Source organism: Gymnodraco acuticeps, unplaced genomic scaffold, assembly GCF_902827175.1.
Source record: "Gymnodraco acuticeps unplaced genomic scaffold, fGymAcu1.1, whole genome shotgun sequence".
Classification (NCBI taxonomy): Eukaryota; Metazoa; Chordata; class Actinopteri; order Perciformes; family Bathydraconidae; genus Gymnodraco; species Gymnodraco acuticeps.
This window is the reverse complement of record NW_022989877.1, coordinates 369,991-394,781: the sequence shown is the minus strand read 5'-3', so window position 1 is coordinate 394,781 and position 24,791 is coordinate 369,991. Positions and strand designations below refer to the sequence as shown.

The 24,791-nt window shown below is 40.8% G+C and overlaps 2 protein-coding genes and 2 non-coding genes across 9 annotated transcripts in view; 3 read left to right on the top strand and 1 right to left on the bottom strand.

The window, feature by feature from the left end:
* Positions 1-432: 432 nt before the first annotated feature.
* trnae-cuc lies at positions 433-504 on the bottom strand. Its single transcript has one exon. It is a non-coding gene; the product is annotated as a tRNA-Glu (tRNA).
* A 293-nt stretch (positions 505-797) lies between these two features.
* Positions 798-869, top strand: trnaw-cca. Its single transcript has one exon. It is a non-coding gene; the product is annotated as a tRNA-Trp (tRNA).
* A 1,093-nt stretch (positions 870-1,962) lies between these two features.
* rnf167 (ring finger protein 167) lies at positions 1,963-14,790 on the top strand. Of its 6 annotated transcripts, none has more exons than XM_034198289.1 (12): positions 1,963-2,092; positions 2,288-2,379; positions 3,654-3,715; positions 4,677-4,799; positions 4,883-4,963; positions 5,052-5,189; positions 5,393-5,480; positions 5,568-5,658; positions 5,769-5,874; positions 6,300-6,393; positions 6,599-6,679; positions 12,408-14,790. In XM_034198289.1, exons 4-12 carry the CDS (start codon positions 4,698-4,700, stop codon positions 12,824-12,826), a joined length of 1,200 nt encoding a protein of 399 aa, XP_034054180.1. In that variant the 5' UTR covers positions 1,963-2,092; positions 2,288-2,379; positions 3,654-3,715; positions 4,677-4,697; the 3' UTR covers positions 12,827-14,790. The 6 variants fall into 6 exon arrangements, with proteins under 6 accessions (XP_034054180.1, XP_034054147.1, XP_034054165.1 ...); XM_034198281.1 differs by having other exon boundaries at positions 1,990-2,092; positions 2,276-2,379; XM_034198256.1 differs by lacking the exon at positions 3,654-3,715.
* Positions 14,791-18,518: 3,728 nt separating this feature from the next.
* The window catches only part of srrt (serrate RNA effector molecule homolog (Arabidopsis)), a 19,566-nt gene continuing 13,293 nt past the window's right edge, over positions 18,519-24,791 (top strand). Inside the window, exons 1-6 of the mRNA XM_034198211.1 lie at positions 18,519-18,632; positions 19,559-19,677; positions 19,912-20,040; positions 20,454-20,645; positions 21,027-21,215; positions 23,423-23,592. Of these exons, the coding sequence (XP_034054102.1) occupies positions 19,559-19,677; positions 19,912-20,040; positions 20,454-20,645; positions 21,027-21,215; positions 23,423-23,592 (799 nt within the window). The 5' untranslated portion in view covers positions 18,519-18,632. The remainder of the gene's footprint in view (positions 18,633-19,558; positions 19,678-19,911; positions 20,041-20,453; positions 20,646-21,026; positions 21,216-23,422; positions 23,593-24,791) is intronic.

The window sequence follows — 24,791 nt, the reverse complement described above, 5'->3', positions numbered from 1 at the left end:
ATTCCTCATGTGTTAACCTACTTGGCAATATACCTGTTTCTGATTACTTGAATATTTTATTTTGAAGGGTAGAGATCATAACCTGATATCCGTGTTCGTTCTACTTGTTTTTTTTAACTTGACCGAATTTTCTCCAGCAGCCAAAACACGCAATCTCTCTGCAGAGAAAGGAAGATGCACAGCAGAAACAGTACACACCAATCTGTCCTGTAGTAATGATTGATCAATGATCAGAGCACCTCAGCTGTCCACATACTACAAGAGTGTTACTGTTGATATTTTTACAATGCAGTATTTTTCTGTATATAAACTATGCATTTTTTTTTTTACCTGGTATTTATGTTTACTGTTGTAAAATGCGTGTGCATGTTATCAAATTAATTTAAAAAAAGTGAATCATGCAGGTTTAAACTTCAAAAGAGAAAAGTGTAGTTCCCTGACCGGGAATCGAACCCGGGCCGCGGCGGTGAGAGCGCCGAATCCTAACCACTAGACCACCAGGGAAGGATATATCGCATTGAAATCGATTCCATTATATTCTTTTACTTATGATTACAGATCATTTCAAGTTAGATAGTCCTTGGTTAGTGCTGCCGTGTTCACTGTCTTCATACTTCCTCATGTTCTGGACAGTGGACGATTACTTAGCCTTTCCCTATAATTTAATAACGATGCGTCTGTCGTTGATTGTTTTTCCGGTATATACTCTGAAACAATACTGACTAGATTATGGAAAAGAAAAGAAAAGTCATTACAGTCATCGTTTAAATTCCCATTTTTTACAGTGTGGAATGCAGGACCTCGTGGCGCAACGGTAGCGCGTCTGACTCCAGATCAGAAGGTTGCGTGTTCAAATCACGTCGGGGTCAGTTTTTTTTTGAAAATAAAAATTCAAGAAATAATTGTCATTCTAAAACACGAAATGCATTTGTGCTCTATTTATTCTAAAAGGCACCTATCTCATGCTATTGACATGTGCAGTAGAGGGAAATTCATTTATGTGATATGTCTGTAAACAGGTGCCTTCATGATTGTTTTCTGTTCATTTGAATGCGGTGAAACCTGTCAGTGTCTGTCTACCACTGTTTCTATGAAATGTAGCCTTGTGAAACTTCAACATGCCCTTATTATCACACAAATGTAAGACAAAATAATCAGATCATTTCAAAGTTATTTCACTCCGTTGAGTTTTCACCAACTATGATATTTGCATTTAGTTGATCACTTTCAACATTCTCTGCATATTGTATTTTTTTTTCTTCTGACATGTACAGAACAACTAACTAACTAACTTCATCTGCACTACTTGCACACTGGTCTTGCAACACAACCTGCACTATTGTATTCTTATTTATCCTACCCACTCTGTTTCATTTTGCACTATTTTTACTTTTGTATTTGTCTTATGTCCTATACATGTTGCATTGTTGGAGGAGCTTGGGACTTAAAATTGTCATTGTCATAACTACACTGTAGTCTGTAACTTCTGTGCATATGACAATAAAACCCTTGAATCTTGAATTTATTTAAACCATGGTTGTTGGATGTCAATGTTTCAAAAAAGGCCACAAACGCCCACTGGGACAGTTTTATCCCACAGCCATAAGACTGCTAAACACCTGAGCTCTGTTAAATGCCCCGATAAACATTCCTGTTGTCATCTTGCAATGTACTGATTTATATAAATAGTTATCACCGCAATAAACCGTATTTAATTGTGTTTACTTTCATGATCTGTTCTTGTACATGTTCTATTGACATGCAGACTTTTTGCGCTACTTTTTATTTTGTATTTTATTATATATGTTGCATTGTTGGAGGAGCTCAGGTCAGAAGCATTTCATTGCCTTTTCTACATTGTAGCTTTGTGCGTATGACAATAAAACCTTTGAATCTTGAATCTGTGCATTGTTTATTAAGAACATGCATTGTGTTGCTGTGGCCGCTGGTGGCGCTGTGGTTCAGAGTGAACGTGATCTACCGTTACAACACGAAGAAGAGCCAGGGAGCAAAAGCAATAACAAACACACCTAGCCGCTAGTTTAACGCAATTTAGAGAAACCGAGCACACAGGAAAAGCGTCTCCTTCCAGGTAGACAACATTGTATTTTTCTTAATTGATAATTATCGTGTATGATTGGATGTATACAGACCACAATGAAGACCTGTAGTATCTGTCACGGAACTAACATCAGCTAACACTAGCCAAACAACAGCTAACGTTAATCCTTCCTGTCTTTGTCTTTTTCTGTAACATTATTGGATTGACGAGGAGATAATTTATTAGAAAACTTTTGTTTGTACACGGTGACAAACCCAAGTGAAACGACGGAGATTACATCACAACATTTACGGTGGCGATATTAGCAGGATACTAAGGTATGTGGCTAACTAAAATACGCACAATAACGTTAACTATTACCACGATGACTTTGATATTTTTCGAATGGGACTATGATATTGAAGTTAACAATAATACTGTAAGTTTACGACAGTTCAGCAGGCCAGTCTACTTTAACCTAACTAATTATAGCTAATCGCCTCCAAGCAGTAGCTAAGTAATGTGTCAGGACGTGGTGAGGATACAATAGCTAGCCACATATGTAACAGGTTTATTATTGACTTAAGGTACACAGCAGCAGCACGTGTTGCTGTATTAGTGCAACAAACATAGGTGTGACGTTGATTAAACAAACGGGAAGAGTTGGTGTTTGCTAATCTCTTGTGGAAGCCTACATACAGAATAGGCCCCAGCACACGTGAACACGTCCATGTTTTTTTTGTCTTGCCTACAAGCACAAACAACATGAGCATCGCACTTAACTGTAGCCTAATGTAGTCTTCCTCTTGATTATGATTTTCTCTAAAGAATTGAGTTAGTGTTGAATGTAAATAGAAACGGCAGATGTGACGTAAATATGTGTTTCAGGGTTCTTACGGTCATTAAAAACCTGGAAAAGTCATGGAAATTCAAAATGCAAATTCCAGGCCCTGGAAAAATGATGGAAAACAACATTTTTCCCAAAGTTTTGTAAAACTCATGGAAATGTAACTAAAGTTGCATCAAATATAATTTGATCTAATCGCCGAAATAGTAATACTATAATGATAATAAATACTGTATCCTATAGTAATGAAACGTAAAATGGCATTTAACTGACGAGGTGTTTTGCTGGTGAGAGATTTTAGTTGCTTTAGCGTGAAGCTAGTAAGCATATTTGATTGGTTTTAGATAGGCACAACATGATTCATATGCAGACCTTATTTTCCTGTTCCATGTTAAAATAAACCATTTTCAGTGGTACTGCTGAGAGAGAGTAATTGTTTTGGTCATGGAAAATCATTGGTGAAAAAGTGTATGTGTCATTTCCTTAAGCAAAGCTGCATAAAGACCCCCTTTCTAAATGTTTTGTTTATCATACATTACAAATCAGATTGTAAAACGAGGAGACTGCCAGTTCTGTGTAGCAATCTCTAGATCTTCTCCACCACAAGCCCAGGGCTAACTATAATCCAGATTAGAAATTCAGAAATACAAGGACCAAAACTGCACTTGAAACAAAAACAGTAGTTCTCTAAAGGTGAGGTGTGATTTGAACATAGACAGATTTAATGGCAAGATGTTAAACAAAAATATGTTTTATTCGTTTCAGTTCTATTTTAAAGGACTACATTATAGGAATGGCTTTGCAGTGAATTGATAAAGTGTCTGCAGGTAAAGTCACTTAGTGTTTTTTGCATGATGTGTCCTTTGTTTTGGAAAATCCTAGTATTCAGAGGATACTTTAAAATCTGACAAAGAAACAGAATCACGTTTATAAAGTGCCGGGCTTATGGCGCATTTCCACTGCAGCGGGTAGCCCCGTTTAAGCGTCCTTAACCGTCCTCAAGCGGCCAGGCCAGTTTTTGGTGGCGTTTCCATATAGCCTAGTACCGGCTAGCGGGTACTTTTTCCCTCTTTTTCCGGCCCCATAAAATCGTGGTTCTATCAGACCAGGGCTGAACTAGTGACGTCAACACTCTCGACTGCTGATTGGTCAGAGAGAATCGTCACAAGATCGAGCGCGAGTTCATCCCTAGCGTCGCATATATATTTAGAAGCAAGCTTGCAGCATTTTTATAAACAGCATTTTGTAAACGGATGAGCTACAAAAATGGCTACGTCTAATAAGAAAAGCACACCGTGGTCGACCGAGGAGGTGACGACGTTCCTACATCTCATTGGGGATGATCAAATCCAGCGGGAGCTCGACGGAACAACTCGAAATGTGAACAAAAACAAAGCCGATCGCCCCGCCTACACTGCGTTGCTACCCCAGGTCCTAAACTGTAATGGAAATGCGCCACGGCCTGGGCCGGCCAGCGAGGCAGCCCGAGGCCTGAGCGAGGACGCTTAGGGACGCTTAAACGGGGCTACCCCGCTGCAGTGGAAATGCGCCGTTTGTCTCTGCTACTGAATGACAAAAGAGCCGGTGAGCCAGTAACACTGCTCCTTGTTTGCATAACTTGTTTTTGTTTACACCGTTTTATCACCTGCATTGTCTATTTCCATTGGTATGCTAATGCCAGGCTGTATTCAAACTGCTAGATCAGCTTCAACCTGACCCAAAGCATTTCCTCTGATGGAACTCATTTTTTACTGTTGACTAAAATGTGTTGTTTCATTTTGTTTACAGTTCAGCTGTGGGGGAGCAGCGATGGCTCGCCTCGGTGTGTCCGCGGGCGCTCCTCTGAGTGTCCTTGTGTTGTTCTTTTGCTGCGTAATGGTACCCTTACCAACACATGCCTATATCTATGCTGTAAGTATCATTTAACTTAAGCTATAAATAAGATTCCTCAAATTCTTCTGGAGATAATTTCAGGTCTTATGTTGTTTTTGCAGCATTATAGTAACATGACCTCCATGTTGTTCGAGGACCTCCCGGCCTTGTTTGGCTCCCCACTTCCTAAGGATGGAATAATGGTGAGAGCAGAGTATTCGCGAAAAAGCGTGTATACATAAAAGTACAAGTCCTTCAATAATCAATTACTTTTCTTTCTTTGTGTTAAAGGGAGTTCTGACTGTGACCCGTCCTCTAAATGGCTGTACAATAATAGACCCTCCGCCTGCATTGCCACCAATGTATGATGCCAACACTACCAAATTCATCGCACTTATCCGGCGCTATGACTGCACTTTTGATACTAAGGTATATTCAATAAGCTTCTTAGATCACTTTCTATTTAATTTCCCCCTCATAGCATTGTGAAGCACCTGGAGATGACGTTGCTTTTAAAGTGTGCTATATAAATGAAATGTATTATTATTATTAAGGTCAGTACATTGACTGACATATATGTGTGTTAGTGTCTGTGAATAAAACAGGTCTAATGTGTGGAACTGTTGTTTCAGGTCTTGAACGCACAGCTGGCTGGATACAGTGCAGTGATCGTCCACAACCTGTACTCTGACACTCTGCTCAACATGAACTACAGCAATGGTAATTCTCTCGTCTAAAATGTACAAACTTTACACCATCTTAGTAACATGGCAATAAAGTGAATCTTGTTTTGTCCTTATTCTCCAGAGACTATGGCCGATGCTATTGACATCCCCTCTGTGTTCACCAGCTACTATGCCTCCCAAATTCTCAGGAATTTCATAATTCCAGAACAAGGGTAAATGAAAACACTTTCAGAAATAAAAATACTTGACTAAACCAACCTCTCACAGCCATTAGATGTGCACAGACCAACACGAGTGCTCATGGTAATGTTTGTGTCCGCAGGGCCTATGTGATCCTCAAGCCAGAGTTTGCGTTCCCGCTCTCGTACTACCTTATCCCCTTCACTGGAGTGGTTGGCATGATTATTCTTGTGATGTGTGTCGTCTTGGTGAGTGCGATTCCTTGCTGAGTGTTTATTCAGAATGTACCTTTTTCAGATTTGAACGTTTAAAATGGGTGTAATTGTACAACTATTTACATATAATATGTGTTCTGTCATCCAGTTTCCAAAGATACATTTAGATATCAATTGTAATAAAAAAAAAACAGCTACTTTGCACAATTTCTAATATATATACAGTAGTACCCTATGTCTATACTGTTCTGTTTTTAGTCTATATTAGTCCTCAATGTTTTCTGTATATTGGTTCATCTTTACTGCTCTATTGATGTAAGTGTTTTCTACTGTGTGGATGTTGTGTAATGCCATGTAACTGCTGTGACAAAACAAACATCTTGAATGAAAATGAGCCTGTTGGGTCTCGGTTTATTCTCAAAAAGCAGTCAGTCACCTCGTATCTCTTTGTTGTTCAGATTATACGATGTTTACAGTACAGAAAAAGGATGAGGAAAAATCGTTTGTCCAAGGAACAACTGAAGAAGATTCCAATCCACAAGTTCACTAAAGGTAAGAAGATTAAATCTTTTTCACTGTAAGTGTAGTTTTTAAGAAAATCAGACCTAATTGCAATATTCAAATTCTAGCTTGAGAATATAAAGTCTTTATTCGAATCATTTCCTGCAGCTTTTAACTTTCAGAACAGCTTGTTTTCCTGAAACGTGAACCAAGAATTGAAAAAATATCTCACAATTTTCTCTCTCTTGTCTTTCAGGGGACGACTATGATCTGTGTGCGATCTGCCTGGACGACTATGAAGAAGGAGACAAACTGCGAGTGCTACCCTGTTCACATGGTACCTTTTTCGTTATTTTGTTATATAAATGTATATGTTATTATGAAACGCAGATTGCAGAGCTACCTTACTTACATCTACAAGCTTTTGGTACTATTGAAACAAGTACCCGTATTAGAAAATTAACATTTGTACCCCTACCTAGTGCATCCTCAATAGTACAATATTGTAGTCCAGGTGATCAAAGTGTTTATAAAGCAACATTATCCCCTTTTCTCCAAAGGTGGAAATTGCTAATTCCTCATCCCCTATTGATCTATTTCTATATATTTGGGAAGTAGTGGCGCAGTGGGTTGTGTCACAGTTTCCAACCCCACTGCAGTCAGCATGTCGTTGTGTCCCTTAAACACTTCCCCCCCAAATTGCTCCTGTGGGGATTGCCCACAGTATTGAGTATGTAAGTCGCTTTGGATAAAAGCGTCTAACAAGTGACATGTAATATAATTTGATGCAGCCTTTAAAACCATAAAAGACAACACCCAAGCCATCTTGATATCTTGAATCTTCGTCAATATCTGTTACATTACATTTAGCTGACGCTTTTATCCAAAGCGACTTACAATAAGTGCGTTCGACCAATAAAATACAAACTTGAAGAAAACAGAATCATATAAGTACATCAGGTTTCATAGAGCAAAAACATTTCAAGTGCTACTCAACTGGCTTTAGGTAAGCCAGTCCTTAGTTAGTATATAAGTGCTTTGTTAATAGTTCTATCGCTCGAAGTGGAGTCGAAAGAGATGAGTTTTCAGTCTGCGCCGGAAGGTGTGTAAGCTTTCTGCTGTCCTGATGTCAATGGGGAGCTCATTCCACCATTTGGAGCCAGGACAGCAAAACCCACGTGTTTTTGCTGATGGGAACTTGGGTCCCCCTCGCAGTGAGGGTGCAGCGAGCTGTTTGGCTGATGCAGAGCGGAGTGCACGTGCTGGGGTGTACGGTTTTAACCATGTCCTGGATGTAGGAAGGGCCAGATCCATTCGCAGCATGGTACGCAAGTACCATTGTCTTGAAGTGGATTCTAGCAGTTACCGGAAGCTAGTGAAGGGAGCGGAGGAGCGGAGTGGTGTGGGAGAATGTAGGAAGGTTGAAGACCAGACGAGCCGCTGCATTCTGGATGAGCTGCAGAGGTCGGATGGCACATGCAGGTAGACCAGCCAGGAGGGAGTTGCAGTAGTCTAGGCGTGAGATGACGAGAGCCTGGACCAGAACCTGAGTCGCTTTCTGTGTCAGCTGGGGACGTATCCTCCTGATGTTGTAAAGCGTGTATCTGCAGCAACGGGTTGTAGCAGCGATGTTTGCAGTGAAGGACAGGTTGTTATCTAGGGTCACACCCAGATTCCTTGCAGTCTGAGTCGGGGAAACAACTGAGGTGCCGATGTTGATTGTTAGGTCAGTGTGACAATCTTTTCCCGGAAGGAAAAGCAGTTCAGTCTTGTCAAGGTTGAGCTTGAGGTGATGAGCAGACATCCACTGAGAGATGTCAGCTAGACAAGCAGAGATGCGTGTGACGACCTGGGTCTCTGAGCGGGGAAAGGACAGAATTAATTGGGTGTCGTCAGCGTAGCAGTGGTATGAAAAACCATGCGGGCTAATGACTGATCCGAGCGAGTTTTGTGTACAAGGAGCAGAGGAGGGGACCAAGAACAGAGCCCTGAGGGACCTCTGTAGTTAATTGACAAGGGTCGGACTCTGACCCTCTCCAAGTAACCCTGTAGGTGCGGTCTTTGAGGTATGAGGTGATGAGGGAAAGTGCAGAGCCTGAAACTCCCAAGTTCTTGGAGAGTGTGAAGGAGGATCTGATGATTCACCGTGTCGAATGCAGCAGACAGGTCCAAAAGGATGATGACAGAGGAGAGGGAGGCTGCTTTAGCCGTGTGCAGTTCCTCCGTGACAGCAATGAGAGCAGTTTCTGTGGAGTGACCTGCCTTGAAACCAGACTGGTGCGGATCCAGAAGGTTGTTCTGATGGAGATAACAGGAGAGTCGTTTAAAGACAGCGCGTTCAAGTGATTTAGACAGGAACGGGAGGAGAGAGACAGGCCTGTAGTTTATAACATCAGACGGGTTGAGAGTGGGTTTCTTTAGGAGAGGGTTTACTCTTGCCTCCTTGAGACTGTTTGGAAAGTGATCAGAAGTTAGAGAAGTGTTGATGAGATGGGTGAGAAACGGTAGAATATCAGGAGCGATAGTCTGAAGGAGGTTTGAGGGGATAGGGTCCAGAGGACAGGTGGTAGGGCGGTCAGAGGTAATGAGGGTAAGAACCTCACTTGGAGAGAGAGGGGAAAAGGAGGTTAGTGTGTTGGTGGAAGGAGGGTCTGGTAACCCAGTGGTGAGTAAAGGTGAGCAGTGTTGGGACTAACGCGTTACAAAGTAACGCCATTATTTTTTGGCAGTAACTAGTACTCTAACGCATTACCTTTTAAATTCAGTAACTCAGTCACCTTTACTACATGGTGCGTTAGTTTTTTTATATAGTCAACAGCCAGGCGAACAGAGATGAGAACTGTACTTAAGTACAGTACTTGAGTAAATGTACTTGGATACTTCCTGTGTCACATGCGGAGATAGTCTTGTTAGTAAACAAGACTATCATGGCGGCGGCGGAGCTCAAGTCTAGTTTCTCCGGTTTCTCCACCTGGAGATATTCTCACTATTTCACTTTTGTCGAGCACAAAGAAAAGAAAGTTTCTGTTAAATGTAAGTTGTGTCTTGGCGGGTCAAAGATCCTATCTACTGCCCAAACCAGTAATTCAAATCTCTTAAAACATCTGCAAAAACGCTGGGACGAAGCTAGTAACTAAGACCGGCACAGACCCAGACTCATCCAACGCCACTCCACCTCCACCTAAGCAACAGCGGCTGGATTTTAACCAAGGGACTGTTATCCAGGGAAAAGTCGATAAAGCCATTGCACGGTATGTTTGTAGAACACATGCAGGCTATTGCTACAGTGGAGTCACCCGCTTTCAGGGAGCTAGTTAGCATGATACCATGTCCGGGCGGCACACGGCATATGGGACGGAAAACTTTTTCCAACTACCTGGAGAAAGAATGGAAAGCCAGCTAATATCGATGCAATCCAGATTGCATATAATGCATGTGAAGTTGATCAACAGATTGTATTATTCTCCAATGCAATAACAGTACTGACATGAAGGCTATAAGGGCATTAATGGGAGACCTTTTTTTAAGTAACTAAAAAGTTACTTTTCACAGTAACACATTACTTTCTGGTGTACGTAACTAGTAAAGTAAGTGAGTTACTTTTGAAATGAAGTAACTAGTAATGGTAACTAGTTACTGGTTTTCAGTAACTAGCACAACACTGAAGGTGAGTCAGAAAAAGAAGAGCGAATATCATCAACCTTTTTTTCAAAGTGGTTAACAAAGTCGCTTGACAGAAGTGAGGAGGGGGAAGGGGCTTTGGGAGGGTCCAAGAGGGTGGAGAAGATGGAAAATAGTTTTTTGGGATTGGAATAGGAGGATTGGATCTTATCTTGAAAGAAAGTGCTTTTTGCCTGAGAGATCGAAGCAGAGAAAGAGGAGAGGAGAGCCTGATAGGTTAGGAGGTCGTCACGGTGTTTGGATTTCCACCATTTCCGCTCTGCTGCCCGAAGGACGGTTCTATTAGCATGCAGTGCATCATTTCGCCAGGGAGCAGGAGGGGACTGACGAGCCTGCCGAGATGTCAGAGGACAGAGCGAGTCCAGAGTGGATGAGAGAGTAGAGAGGAGAGTTTCTGCAGCAGAGTTTGGAGGCAGGAGTTGGAACAAGTCAGAGGAAGGGAGGGCTGAGAGCACCGATGAGGCAAGGGTAGAGGGGGAGAGGGACAGGTGGACAGGTGCAGGATGAGAAGAGATTAGTTTGTTATGTTTGGAAAGCGGTAGAGAGAATTAATGAAGAAGTGATCGGATGTGTGGAGCGGGTTTACAGAGAGGTTAGAAGTAGAGCAGTTCCTTGAGAATATGAGATCAAGGACATTGCCAGCTTTATGAGTTGGTGGGGATGGAGACAGTAAGAAAGCACAGGCGGTTAAAAGAGATGTTAGTTCAGCTATCTTCCCTGTCTGGAGGTTGAAGTCTCCGAGAAGTACAGCGGGAGGACCAGTTTCAGGGATGAGTGAGAGGAGATTATCTAATTCCTCCAAGAAGTCCTCCAAGGCGCCTGGTGGACGGTAGAGAACAACAATGGTTAATTGTATAGGATGGGTTACTGTGACGGCATGGAATTCAAAGGTGGAAGGAGTGAAGTTAGGTAGCTTGAAGAGGGAAAAGCTCCATTTGGGAGAGAGCAGGAGACCAGTGCCACCTCCTCTGCCAGTGGGTCTGGGTGTATGGGAGAAGGAATATGCAGTGGAGAGAGCTGCTGGGGTGGATGTGTTGGATGGAGTAATCCAAGTCTCAGTGAGAGCAAGGAAATCCAGAGACTCCAGGGAGGCGTAGCCAGAGATGAAGTCAGCCTTAGGAACAGCTGACTGGCAGTTCCACAGGCCGCCTGAAACTAGATGTTGGATCTCAGTGGAGCATGTGGGATAGCCGAGAGCAGGCCGGTTATAACGATTACAAGATACACAGGGCCAGTGATAATTGCGAGAAGACACATGAACAGGAATGGAGAAAATACACATGATTATAGCATGAGGGGCAAAAAAAATTAAAGAAAATAAAAAACCAGCGATACTTAGTTCAATCAAAGTAGGATTTGCCTCCCTCGGGACTCCCGCAGGACTCTAATGTCTTTGTCAGTCTTCGTCTGCCTGACGCTCCAGGAACGGGCTACCTAAAATGGACACCTGATTGCTGAGTTCTCACAGCTGTGGGGCCACGTCCCTTTAATTAGTTAACTCTTTGCAGCTGGTGGCCCTCAAAAGGAAATCTAGACTGGCTCCCTCCTGAGTTGTTATTGTATCTTTTCAGTGGCCCAATGGTTTTACAATTACATTAAACCCTAAGTTATAAAATTATGAGTTTAACCCTTAATACAGTTACACCTACTCAATAAAGCTCTTAGTATTCTACAAATGTTTAAATCAAAGTTAACCCGAGCAGTCAGTTAGTTCAGTTTTAAGGTTTCAGTCAAATTACTTGTCCCAAGTTTCTGCCTGACAGATACTGTAGCAGTTTTGAGATTTTAAAATCACAATTTCAGACAGATCAACTACAGAGCATTTATACAGAGTACACACACTGAAACAGAGAAGTCTAAAAACAGAATGTTACTCACACAATTCTAGAAGTCACCAGTTGTTATCCTGTCAAAATCGAGTTGCACACTGTTCTAATGACCAGATCAATAAAACAACATAATAGGCTTTTATCGCAATGATCCTAAGTACATGAATGTACCCATACTAGAAAGTTAATATTTGTACCCCTACCTAGTGATCAATATTTGTATAAAGCAACATAATCCCCTTTCCTCCAAAGGTGACCATTGCTTATGCTCTGCTATTGGTCTATTTCTATATATCTTTAAAACCAATAAAAGACAACACCTCTGCCATATCTTGATATCTTAAATCTAAGACAATAGTTAAGTGCTTTTTCAGGTGCTCAAAGACACTTTACATTGGTGATAAAAATGAAATCAAATCAAATGTAAAAAGTTGAATGAAAATTTCTGTTCTAATGACCAGATCAATAAAAAAACATATCAGGCCTTTCCCACAATGATCATAAGTAAACAATATATTGTGCAGCATTACTCACTCCCCTCTCTCTGCCCCTCAGCCTATCACTGTAAGTGTGTGGACCCGTGGCTCACACAGACCAAGAAGACCTGTCCTGTGTGCAAACAGCGCGTCACTCACAGCCCCACGGAGCACTCCGAGTCCGAGTCTGAGGAGGAGACAGGAGGTCGGGGGGAGGAGGAAGGAGCCGAGGGCGAGGCAGACTCTGAGCGCACTCCTCTGCTGCGACCCTCCAACCCGGGGTCCCCCTCAGGGAGTCCAGGGGTCTACTCAGCCACCACCACCACCGCCCAGTGCCTCGTCTCCCCTGCCCACTGCGACTCCCCCATCCTGGTGTACGAGGGCTACCACTCCACCCTGGAGGACTCGGATTCAGAGAGTGAGGACGCAGCGGAGGACCTCCACCACTCTGAGGACGACACCACCCGGCTCATCGACAGGGACACAGTGGAGGTCTGAGGGTCTGTGTGCTCTCACATCGTACTTTAAAGATAGTTTGTGGTCAGCTAGATATTTATCTTAACATAATATCTTACCCACTGGAGGTCTACGTGTTAGTGTCAAAGCACAGGAAGCACTTGATGAGTTTTACCCACATCCGCCAGTGAGCATCAACCCAGTTTTTCACACACTTTCACTCCAGGACTCCTATATTTGTCTGTGGGCCTCCTTTAAAAAAAATAAAATGCATGTTTTAATCATAACTTGCGTGACCTAACCACTAGTGCTGCACATAAATACTGGGCTACTTAAATCGACTGTGCTGTCAAAATAAGAGCGTGACTCAAATAGGTAAAGCCTCAGTTGATAAACAGAAAAAATTGTGGTTTCTTCGAGTAAGTTAGTGCAGTTTGAGTCACTCAATATTAACCCTAATTGCTTTATATCTGCAGCCCTTTACCAGCTTTTTGTTTTCGTCCTAACATGAATGTGCATGTGGAAGGAAAATGTTTGTCTCCATTTTATCTCTTACTACGCTCAACTCTCTTTTCACATTTTTAAAGCTATATTTCAGTTCTTTGAAATGTCCGTTTTTTTGTGCTAAGTTTCCACAGTAAGTCACACTATAATAGAATATTGCAAAAATGTTATACATTTCTGCTGCTTTTACATTGTTATTCTTAAATACTCTGTGGTCAGTTTAAGGAAAATAGCTGTATGTAGTTTGTCACGTTGAACAAACTCAGGTTTTAGCAACAGATAAGAGGTCAGTCAGTAAATTAATGACAGTGAGATTCAACAACAGTAGGTCTTATAATGTGTACGTTTTAGCTTTTAACGAAATATAGGTTTCAATGGATGTTTTTTCCATTTTTATATACGAAAAAATGATTACTTGTTTGACTGTGGGACCCTGGAGGTGTTTTTAGGAATAAGAGCATTGCCTTACATTGGCCTCTATGTTCATGTGTCCGCTAAATATTTGGGAAATGAAGGAACTGGATTAACACTTCCCCCCCCTTGACTCAAAACGGCAACACTTATGTAATACTGCTGGTAAGAAAACGATGATTTAACCCCCCTTGATACCGATGTATATCACAGGTTTTTATAGTGAAAAATACGAAAGAGACAGCCATGCTTTGTGCTAGCAAAACCCAAACTGCTTGATTTGCACCCGAACATTTGGACAATCTCAGAGACTGTCAAACAACGAATGACTTATTTCTCTGTTTTATAAAAGGACCTGGATTAGTTGTGTGCTGTCAAATGATATACAGAATAGCACAAACGGAAAAGATGATTTGGTGTTACTGCATTTATAACTGGAATTTTAGTTTTTAATGTATGGGTGTGGACATTTTTGACTTTCACTCCTTTGTAATCTGAAATGTAATTTTAGGTGACTGTCATCTTTGGTATGAATGTTCTCTTCCACCCGTTTATTATGCTAAAAAAATCCATTAAGAAAAGTCCTGCTATGTAATCTCAACTACCACGTCAGACGGGGGGCAGAACAAAACCCCCTAAAACACCACAACTATTTTATAACACACTGTTAATGATTCTGGAGCGCTCTGTCAAAGGATGTGTTTTGTTTATTAAACGGGAATCAGAAATTATAACATTCCTCCTTTATATTCTACTGATGATTAAAAGATACTTTGATTGGGACTTTTTGGCAATAGTCTGTATTGTAAAATAGAACAGTTTTTCTCCTATTTCCAGTATCAAATGAATCTGTACTGTGTTTTGTTTTTTTGTGTTGCTTTTAATGTCTTGATATACAGTAAGAGACTGTTAACTGAAACGTCTGTGTTCCTAGTTTATCACACACAAACAAAAATAGATGTACAGTGTCAATTATAATTTTCATGTATAAAGCTGCCAGGTTTGAAAATATGTAGGATGTCTAAACACAGCCTGTGGAAATCTGCATTTAATGTGTGGTTTGTGGAAGATTAAATGGTATTGAAACGGGACTGTGTTGCCTCTTTTGTTAACATAACAAAAGAAAGAAGCCATTAGAAGTTACCAATTATTAGCATTTTTTAAATAGATATTAATCCCAAAATTAATATACTTTAATAATAATGCAGACTGCTATATCTATATCTTCACCTTCACACCCCCACTGTTCATACGTCAAAGCGTTACAGGTGGTATATTTTTATTAAAAATGAAAAGAAAAGGACATTTTTGTTAAAGCATTTCTCACAAAGAAATGTTCTGGCAATGTATTTCAGGTTTTTGAACTGATTAGCATGTCACTAATGAGCCCAGAGCGGGACCCCTTGCTGAGGGTACTCTTTCAGGTTCTTTTACTTTAATCAATGAAGCCTATAGGACAATAACGGCTCACTAGTGTTGCCTGACTTTATAGAAGGTGTTTTTTTAGTGTGTGGTTGCGTTCTAGTCACTTTGCTCAGCGCTACTGCTTGTTGCAACTTTTATTTGCCGCACTCGCCTAAACTGTTAATGCTCAGATTGAGCCTGCCTCCGACGTAACGGTGCTTATCAGGCTCTAGCTCAGAACCGGCCCGGGAACCGCGTTGGTGCGAAAGGGGTCTAGGGATCCTGATCACCCTGTTGCCTCGCTGCACAGTATCTCGCTTTTTACACGGCTACACAAATTGCATAAATCTGTTGATATGTTAATGATTTAAAGGTCCCCTATTATAGTCTTTTTTAAACAATATATTATAGTTCTCAGATATATACAAAACATGTCTCTGAAGTTTTTGCTCCAAATACCAAAATAGATAATTGTACTAGCATCCCATATTCCCCTCTGTTTCAGCCCTGTTTCAAAAGTGTTTAGGGGAGGGGTGGGGGGGTTGGTGATTGGCTAATGGTTGCCCAACCCCAAAATACATTATGACATCACAAAGTGGCCAAAATCTGATCAGTTTTTATATAAATGGATCAGGACAAGAAGAGAGAATCATTTTTCTGAAACTTTCAGAATCTCTTTACACAGAGGGGACACATGTTTATGTATAAAAGACATGATTTGCATAATATGTGACCTTTAAACAAGAACGTATTGCTTCAGCTAAGAAAAATACTTTGTTCCACCTCGACAAAGACCTGGATCTGTGGCGACAGCAATGTTACTTGAAATTACGGCAGCAGCCGCAGCACAGATCTAGTTTTCTGTAACTGTCCAAGTCTGTTTACATTTTCTTTTCCATTTAACCGTCTCAGAGCCCATACCTCTTTTACTTTTCTTTACTGGAGACAGTTTCGCCATCCTCACTCCAGGGTTTTGTGTTTTCCACAAATATAAAATGAAAATATAAAAACTCCATGGTGCTGAAAACGAATGTTATTCACGGGACTAGCACTACGTGGCCAGCTGATTCACCTCCTTCCTGTTGTTTCATCCGCAAAACTTGACGAATTGATTAGATCTGTAGGTTAGGTAGGTGAGTGTGCAGCACACAAAGCTGAAATACAAATCTAATTTTGGTTCATGGTATGTCTTGTGGAGCAACAATTGTTTCCTACCTATTATAAAATAACCACATTTATTCCCTGTTTCCTGTTTTTTCACTTCAAAAGGCAGAAAGTTAATCAATTGGGAAAAAAGTAGCTCTAATAGCGCGTAAATGTTTTTGTCTTTTCAAGGCAGATTAGCAGACATGGCCTGAAATTAGTTTCCTGCCTCTGGGTGTTGATTCATTAAGAATTCCTTCAGTTGATGATGAATGCGTCACCATTAATCCTTCCCATAATATTATTTTATGTGCTTTTAGTCATGTCACCTGCTGCTTTAAAGAAAGTGTGAGCTAAATGAACCTTCAGCGCTGAGTTAGCCATTGGCTGGATTATGGCATGTGGGACTATAAATGAGATGGTGTGGTCCATGCAAGCTCAGAAATAAATACACAAGGCATTTGTAGATTGTGCTGCGTTGAAAAGCATTAAAGATATTGGACTTTTTCCTGGGTACAGACACATGCAACTGTAAGAAAAGATGCCTGGATCACTGTCGTCATGCTCGTCTTTTCTCACAGTGTCTTTCTTGCTGTTCTTCACTGTATCTTCATTTGTGCTGCTTGACTCCAGAGAGGCTCCAGAAGACTACAGGAAGGTAACATACACATTTATCTTCCTGATATATGAAATGTGACCTTTTTAAATGTATTTTCCTTGTATGTCAACGTTAATTTGTCATTTTTTGGAACAATTATTTGAATATGCTGTATATATCAATTATATTGTGCAGAAATCAAGAGACAATAAATATTGTTTACATATTCATAGGGTTTTTTGAAAACCACTTACCAACCCCACCTTATCTCCAGTCCTTTGAACGGCAATGGTGGACCCGGAGGAGACTTTGTGTTTGGATCCAGAGACGACCGTTCCTTCACACAACAAGTGGAGTCTGCATTTATCATGGAGGACGAAGAGCTGAATACTCATTTTTGGCCACAAGCAACACCCATGAGGCACCCGTTAAGGTTCAGAGGAAGGACAAAGAAATGCACCGAGAAAGGATGTACTTAGAAGTTCATTGGATTGTGAAAGTAAATAAGATTGTATAAGAGTTAAATCTATTAAAATATGATTTGAAAACAAACCCTCATTGCTTATTTTTTCCACAATGTCACACTTTTGCTCTTAAACGCTGCTCTTAATACTGAATAAAAAGACTGCAACTGTGCAAATGAATCATTACTGTTAGGTTTCATTGATGTTAGTGCTTGAATTGTACTTTTTAATGATCTCTTTCTGGCCGGGTTATTCTGTTAGACTACAAATTATAATGTATTTCTATGATAATATATTAGCAAGAGATGTTTTCTTTTAAATGTCTTGTTTAGAGCTGCATGGATGCTCCAGCACTTTTTGTCAGAGAAAAAACAATATTTTACTTTTTGAAACGAAGAAACGAGCACCGATTTTCCTGTGAGCAGAGGTGGGAAGTAACTAAGTTATGTATTGTATAATATTATAAAATGTTGAGATACTTGTACTTTACTTGAGTATTTCCATTGTATGCTACATTGTACTTCTACTCCACTACCATTCAGAGGTAACTTGTGTACTTTTACTCTACTATATTCATTTAATACCTTGAGTTACTTTAGAGATTTTGATTAATGAAGTGAACTTTAATCAACTCTTAAATCAGACTTTAGTTCCACCTGGAGTAAATTCACAAGCTACCCTGCAGTATACAAAACTAGCTGCACCTTTACCAGCTTGGATAACACTTTAATGATCAATCATTAGAAAACACATCATATATTATTCTGAAATGGACCAATCTGCACAATGACTTATTTTACTTTTGCTACTATATATTTTGATGCTAATACTTTTGTACCTTTACTTGAGTAACATTTTGAATGCAAGTTTGTTTTGCTTGTAACAGAGTATTCCTACACTCTGGTACTTCTACTTTTACTCAAGTACAGTGATCTGAGTACTTCTCCCACCTCTGCCTGTCACGATGAACAAACGGCAGATCTGCACCGTTTATATTTTAAGAAATGGTGCTGCCATGGAAACCTCATTGGGTTTAAATGTACAATACAACACAAAGAGGCTTTAATACACTCAATAAACATAGTATTTACACAGGATATAAACTCGGGGCAATTGAGGTTAGATAACGAGCTTGTGACCGGACTTTAAAGATGGGAAATCAAAAGAGGAAAAGGATATCAATGAAAAAGCATGGTTCTCTCCAGTTGGCGGCGGTGATGCGCCATTTTATTGATTTCCTTTCACCGCCAACTGAAGAAGAAGTAAGCTGAAGTGGTGGAGCAGAAGAAGAACCAGACCATCATACGTTCAACTCATTTCTAAGGTATTAATGTGCTAGCTAATAGTGTATCAATAGTGGTTAAACCAACAAAACAGCAACAGTTCTCTAGTTAATGCATCGGATAAATGAAAGGCGTACTGCGGATAATGAAGGAAAACGATGACTTTCTAACTAGCTAATGTAGCATGCTAGCTAACGTTAGCTAACATGCTACATCAACAACTCTCCTCTTTGTTTCACTTTGAGCCGTTATTCCCAGACGTGTTACAACTTCTTATTTCTAGTTCTTTGATAATATGGATATCCAAGGTCTACGTTATCAGTAGCATTGTTGTTGAAACACTTTTACATAAGTGCCTGTCTTGAAGGCCGTCTCAGTATCCTTGTGTTCTCATCGTAGTTTCCATACTTTCCCCCACATGTTAGTTTATTAATTGATAGGGGATAATACAATTTAGCATAGTTCAAATACAGGGCATGAAACGGGTTTGCTGCACGTAGAGTTTATATCTACTTCACTTAATACACTTAGTTAATTTACAGTACAATAAGTACAGCTCTCATTTGCTCTTAGACCTCAATATTTGTAGTGAACATTTTAAATCTGGAATAAATTTGATTTCAGAAGTGTGGGCAGACTAGTTGACAGACCTTTTATGGGGATATCAATTTTAAAGTGGCTGTGATTCACCAGGCTTTGTGTCTTTTCTTTATTCACACGCGTATGAATGATAAGATCCAAGACAAATGATAGTTGTGAATTAAAAATATCACATTTGAATCCCATAACACTGGCCGAGTAATGTTTTCGTTTTTTAGACTGCCAGCCTTGGTTACAAACAGGTTCCTAGTAAAATACAGTCATGAAAAGTTTAGGTCGTAATTTAACTATCTTTTGTTTTCTGCTACTTAACGCACATCGAGGTTAACTGTTATCCTAAAATGTGCCCTTTTCTATTTGCCTGGAGATGGGAGACAGTGATGATGAGTACGATCGCAGGAGAAGGGACAAATTCAGACGGGAGAGAAGTGACTACGACCGTTCGAGAGAGAGAGACGACAGGCGCAGGGATGACTGGAACGACCGGTAAGAATAAGATGTATAAAAGCTCAAGTCAATATAATACAAAGGGGCTTTATTGGCATGACCACATTTTAAACATACCTGTGGCACAACAGCATAACACAAAACATACTGTACATGCGAACAACGTGCAAATAAAGTCTCTGGCAGGCCAACAACGTGCATCTAATTGGTGATAACATTTGTTTAATTTGAATGTTTCTTTAATAATAATATCTCCCGAAATCAATATTCCAGAGAGTGGGACCGGGGCAGGGAACGACGAAGCCGTGGAGAATACCGGGATTATGACCGAGGTCGGAGAGAGAGATTCACGCCGCCCAGACACGACATGAGTCCTCAGCAGAAACGCATGAGGAGAGACTGGTGAGATTATCTGCCGTCACAAACACACACCTTTTGCAACTAGAAGCTGCTGGTGCTTATAAACTGTTGGGGAAATATTTTCCTAGGCCCATAACTTTGACCCAGTTGATCAGTTTGCCCTCACTGAGCACAACCTTGGTCTGCTGTGCTCTCAGTGTTTTGTCTCCCTATTCCTGCCTGTTGGCTGATAGAGGTGTTATGGTGCGTTATCTTGTTATGCACTTTGTTGATTATTCTCTCAGAACCAGCTAAATACACGGGTCTGGGGGTAGACATCTTCAGAATTGGTTTGGCAACCGCTGTGTCACCTCGTGGCTCAGCACATGTCTTGTGAATTCTCCGGCCGAAGCTCTGAGTCTCCATTGCTTCAGAAGTTTCCATCACACTTATGCTCTTTCATCTGTCCATGGCAGGGATGACCATGGTGGAGATCCTTACCGTGGGGGGTACGACCTGGGCTATGGGGGTGGAGGAGGCGGCGGAGGAGGAGGAGGTGGAGGAGGAGGAGGGGGTGGAGGGGGTCCAAGCTATGGCCCACCGCAGCATTGGGGCCACCCAGACCTACACCTCATGCAGCCTCATCACGGCATCCCTATCCAGGCGAGGTGAGAAAGTTAAATGTCAAAGTCAACTTTATTATCAATCTTTCAGTTTCTGTGTACAGTATGTTTTTAACAATTGATTAACCTGAACTTTAAGTATAATTCAACTGAAAAAATAATAATTTAAAAATAAATAAATAATCGTTTTATTTTGATTATGTTGTTTTCATAATCCTTGCAAGACAAAAATCGTAATTGTGATTAAAATACGATTTAATTGAGCAGCCCTAATATAAATATAAATGTTATTTTAAACGTCTTAAATATACCTTATTTCTTCTTTCCTGTAGTGTGTTAAACATGTGTTTGTGAATGGTCTGCAAAGGTTATAGTCCCAAAGTACCCTCCAGCTTTCTCAAAACTCTTCCAACTCTCTTCCTTCAGACTGGGTAACCTCCATGACATGGATCTGGGTCCCCCCCCTCCCATAATGAAGACCTTTAAGGAGTTCCTGTTGTCTCTGGATGATTCTGTGGAGGAGACGGAGGCGGTCAAACGTTACAACGAGTACAAGATCGACTTCCGCCGGCAGCAGATGCAGGACTTCTTTTTGGCTCATAAAGATGAAGAGTGGTACGAAATCAGTTGCCTTTACTTATAATGAAAATTGATGTAGTAAAACATATGAGTAAAACCAAGGACAGTTCACCCTTGTACTAGGACCAGGCTCTGTATAGTTTTTTTTATTGACTCTGTCACCCTTGACGTTTATTAAAGAAGAAAATCAACCCAAATGAATCCTTTTTATAGCACATATTAGGGCTGCTCGATTATGGCAAGAATCATAATCTCGATTATTCGGGTCAATAATTGTAATTGCGATTATTAAATCTTTGAAAACATCCATTTATTGGAGAAAAACATTTGAACCGTATGTTTTCAACAGTTTGAACCTTGAACCTTGAACTTTAAGTATAATTCAACTGAAAAAAAAAGAAGTAATAATAAAAAAAGAATTGTTTTATTTCGATTACGTTGTTTTCGTAATCGTTGCAAGCCATAATCGTAATTGCGATTAAAATGCGATTAATTGAGCAGCCCTAGCACATATTCTAACTTACTTTGAATAGAAATGTGAAGTTGGACAGATGAATCCTTAGGTATTGATAAAACATGTTCAAATTCAACAGGAAAGTCAACATGGTGTGCAGTTTATCTATAAATCCTTTTCAAAATTACTATACAGTGTTTCCGCCAGACCAGGGCTGAGAGGGCGTCCACCCCATTTTGAATTGAGCCGTCCCTTATAGATAGGCTACTATCTCTTTACATATGCACACACACACCATTTTGAATTGCGCCGTCCCTAGAGATACTATAGAGAACCGCAGTGACGCGTCCTAAAACCCGGAAGTAAACTTCTTCCGGTTCCTTCGACAAAAATGCAATGCAACTTCTCCATAGGATTTTGGAGAATAGCTTGAAATAAGGTCTTAAGACGTGATCCGTCTCTTAAATGTGTGTCAAACACAGACTATTTCAAGCTATTTTCCTAAATCCTACGGAGAAATTGCATTGGTTTTTGTCGAAGGAACCGAAAGAAGTTTACTTCCGGGTTTTAGGAGGCGTCACTGCAGTTCTCTAGTATCTCTTAACGTCTCCCTGCCGACAGGGACACCCCTCCTGGCGTGGTCCTTGGAAGATGCGGTGGTGTTTTGTTTTTTTTCGTCACAGGAACGCACTTTGCTGGCGGCGAAAATAATCCCACCAGACTTCTTTGCCCCTCCAACAGAGGGCTGTCCTTGTCCTTTTTCCTTTTCGTAATTTCAAGCGATAAAAACTCTCGATCTTTTTTTTTGGACGCCCTCGGCTCGAGTTCAGGGCATTCCGAGCTGAAGAAGAGCGTCAAATAACGGCAAGACGCCCTGGCGGAAACGCTGACTATACACAATCACAGAGCTGACAGACAGATTAGTTAAATGTATTTCGTTAGTCCATATTCATTATTTGGGTTGATTTCCCTTTTGCAAGATGTACAGTTGTATAATGTCTGTTAATGCCTATTACACTTGTTTCACAGGTATAATGCACAATTGTTCTGTTTTGCCATAACCACTTTTTCTTCCCCTCCCACTACAAAGTTGACGACGGTTTTTGAAGATGAGAAAAAGTGGAGCTCATCAGCACGCATCGGTTGTTAGACAGCAAGGGTCCGCACTGCGCACAATGCAGTCGCTCTTAGACACAGTACCAGGGATCTCAGATAGACAGAAAATAGTCTCTTTCGTGCACCAAGATTTTTTTTTTTTCCTTTATGCTTTTTCTACGCTTTTTATATTCGGATCAAAACCCAAAACCGAATTTGTGTGTATACAGACGCACCATTGGGGTGAAGTGGAGCACATTTTCACAGAAGAGACCCCCCCTCTCTGTATTTATTTGTAAATAAACTGGCAGAAAAAAAGGTAACTGTAGTCCACTCAATGATCAACATTTTTAATGTGAAATTCTGAATGTCAATGCTTCATTTTCATAACGTCTCTGTTGTGTTTTTTCCTTAGTTTTGGTGAGTTTATCTCAAGCTTTCAAATAATGTTTAGCTTTTGTAATCATAAAGTCATGTATACTCTGAGTGACAGGGCTAGGCTGTAGAAATCTTAAATATGATGGTCTGTTTAGATTTACAACAAACCATCTGGATTTCACATTTTGTTTTTAAATGTGCACTAAAGTTGCAAAAAAGATCCATATTATGCATCTGTTTTCTAACTTTTTCCATGTTCATCCCAATCCCCATCATTCCCTCCCAACTTTTTTGTGGACCCCGACTCTGGACACAGGTTCAGGTCCAAGTATCATCCGGATGAAGCCAGTCTACTAAAAGCCGAGGCCCAGAGCGCGCTGCACAACCGAGTGAACGTCTTCATGTTCCTGATGGAGAACAGCTGGTTTGATAACGTCTCCCTGGACATCGAACAGACCCCCACCATCATCAAGGTTCTGGATGCAGGTAAGACTGTAGTTACTGTGTCGCACCAACAAAAAGCCTCTGCCATTAGTTGTAAGCAGGCTTGGGAAAAAACTGATTACATAATCATGATACAGAAAAAGTAACTGTATTCCCTTACAGTTGCAATAATAAAAGACATGATCAGATTGCTGTTACATTTCTAGCAGAATTACAAGGTCACACAAAATAAAAAAATAAAAAGCATAAAGTCTTGTAAAAGGATCGGATGTTATTTCTCCTCTGTTAGCTGTACTGTTCTGTGGGCTAATACTTTAAGTGTGAATATGTACGCCTACTTCCTGAATCTGCTTTATGGTTTTCACTTTCTTTGCTTCATTTGTTCTGTTTATAATTCAGTAGGTGAACCTATATGTTCATAAACGAGTGTGTGAGAACTTAACTGTGTGTACTGAACTAAAACGGAGCATTTCCTGTCAGCTCAGATTTCATTTCTGCTTTTTTAAACTGTAGGATGCGCTCAGGTGTTTCATTGTTGGTGTATAGCATGGGTCGGCAACAGGCGGCCCACGGGCCATTGTTGGCCCGCCAGCAATAATATTTGGCCCGGAAAATTAGCTTTTTTCCCCCGGACATTTATGAGAGAAAATCCCTAATGTCCGAGTGCAAGTGAATGCAGCACAAGACGCGAGCCTTGTAACCCCTTCCCCGGCCCCGGCGCGAGCAAGGAAATGTGTGATTGTCATTTGAACGGGACGGTGCAAAACGAGAAGCATTCGGTCTACCGTGACCGAGAAGAGACTCAGCATTGACTCCAAACGCACTAAAGCTTTGGATCTTAATACGTTTGTGAGCAGGGGCGGACTGGCCATCTGGAGAATCTGGAGAATCACAGAACGGCCGGTCGTCAAGGGCCGGCTCGGTTCGCTGGCGGCCGGCACCGCAGCGAGGTTACCCCCCCCCGTTGACAGTTCACCAGCACCCACCCACCCCCGTTGACAATTCAGACAATTCACTAGCTGGCCCGCCATCTGGTGGCTCAGAAATGTTTTGGCCAAACTTACCTGCCGACCCCTGGTGTGTAGGCTAATGCCTGAGTATGATTAACGAAAGGCAGGTGTTCCTATCAATACAATCTCTGAGAAGAGGACACATTTTTGTTACTAAATATCTTATTATTGCATTTGATATTTAGGTAATCCAAAAGTAACAAAGTAATCCGGTTGCATTAACTTTTTATA

Bases quoted from the DNA above. Each gene is read 5' to 3' on its own strand.
- rnf167 (XM_034198256.1), top strand. From the start codon at position 4,698: ATGGCTCGCCTCGGTGTGTCCGCGGGCGCTCCTCTGAGTGTCCTTGTG. The intron at 5,190-5,392 runs GTATATTCAATA...CTGTTGTTTCAG, and splicing joins ACTGCACTTTTGATACTAAG to GTCTTGAACGCACAGCTGGC. The intron at 6,394-6,598 runs GTAAGAAGATTA...CTTGTCTTTCAG, and splicing joins AATCCACAAGTTCACTAAAG to GGGACGACTATGATCTGTGT.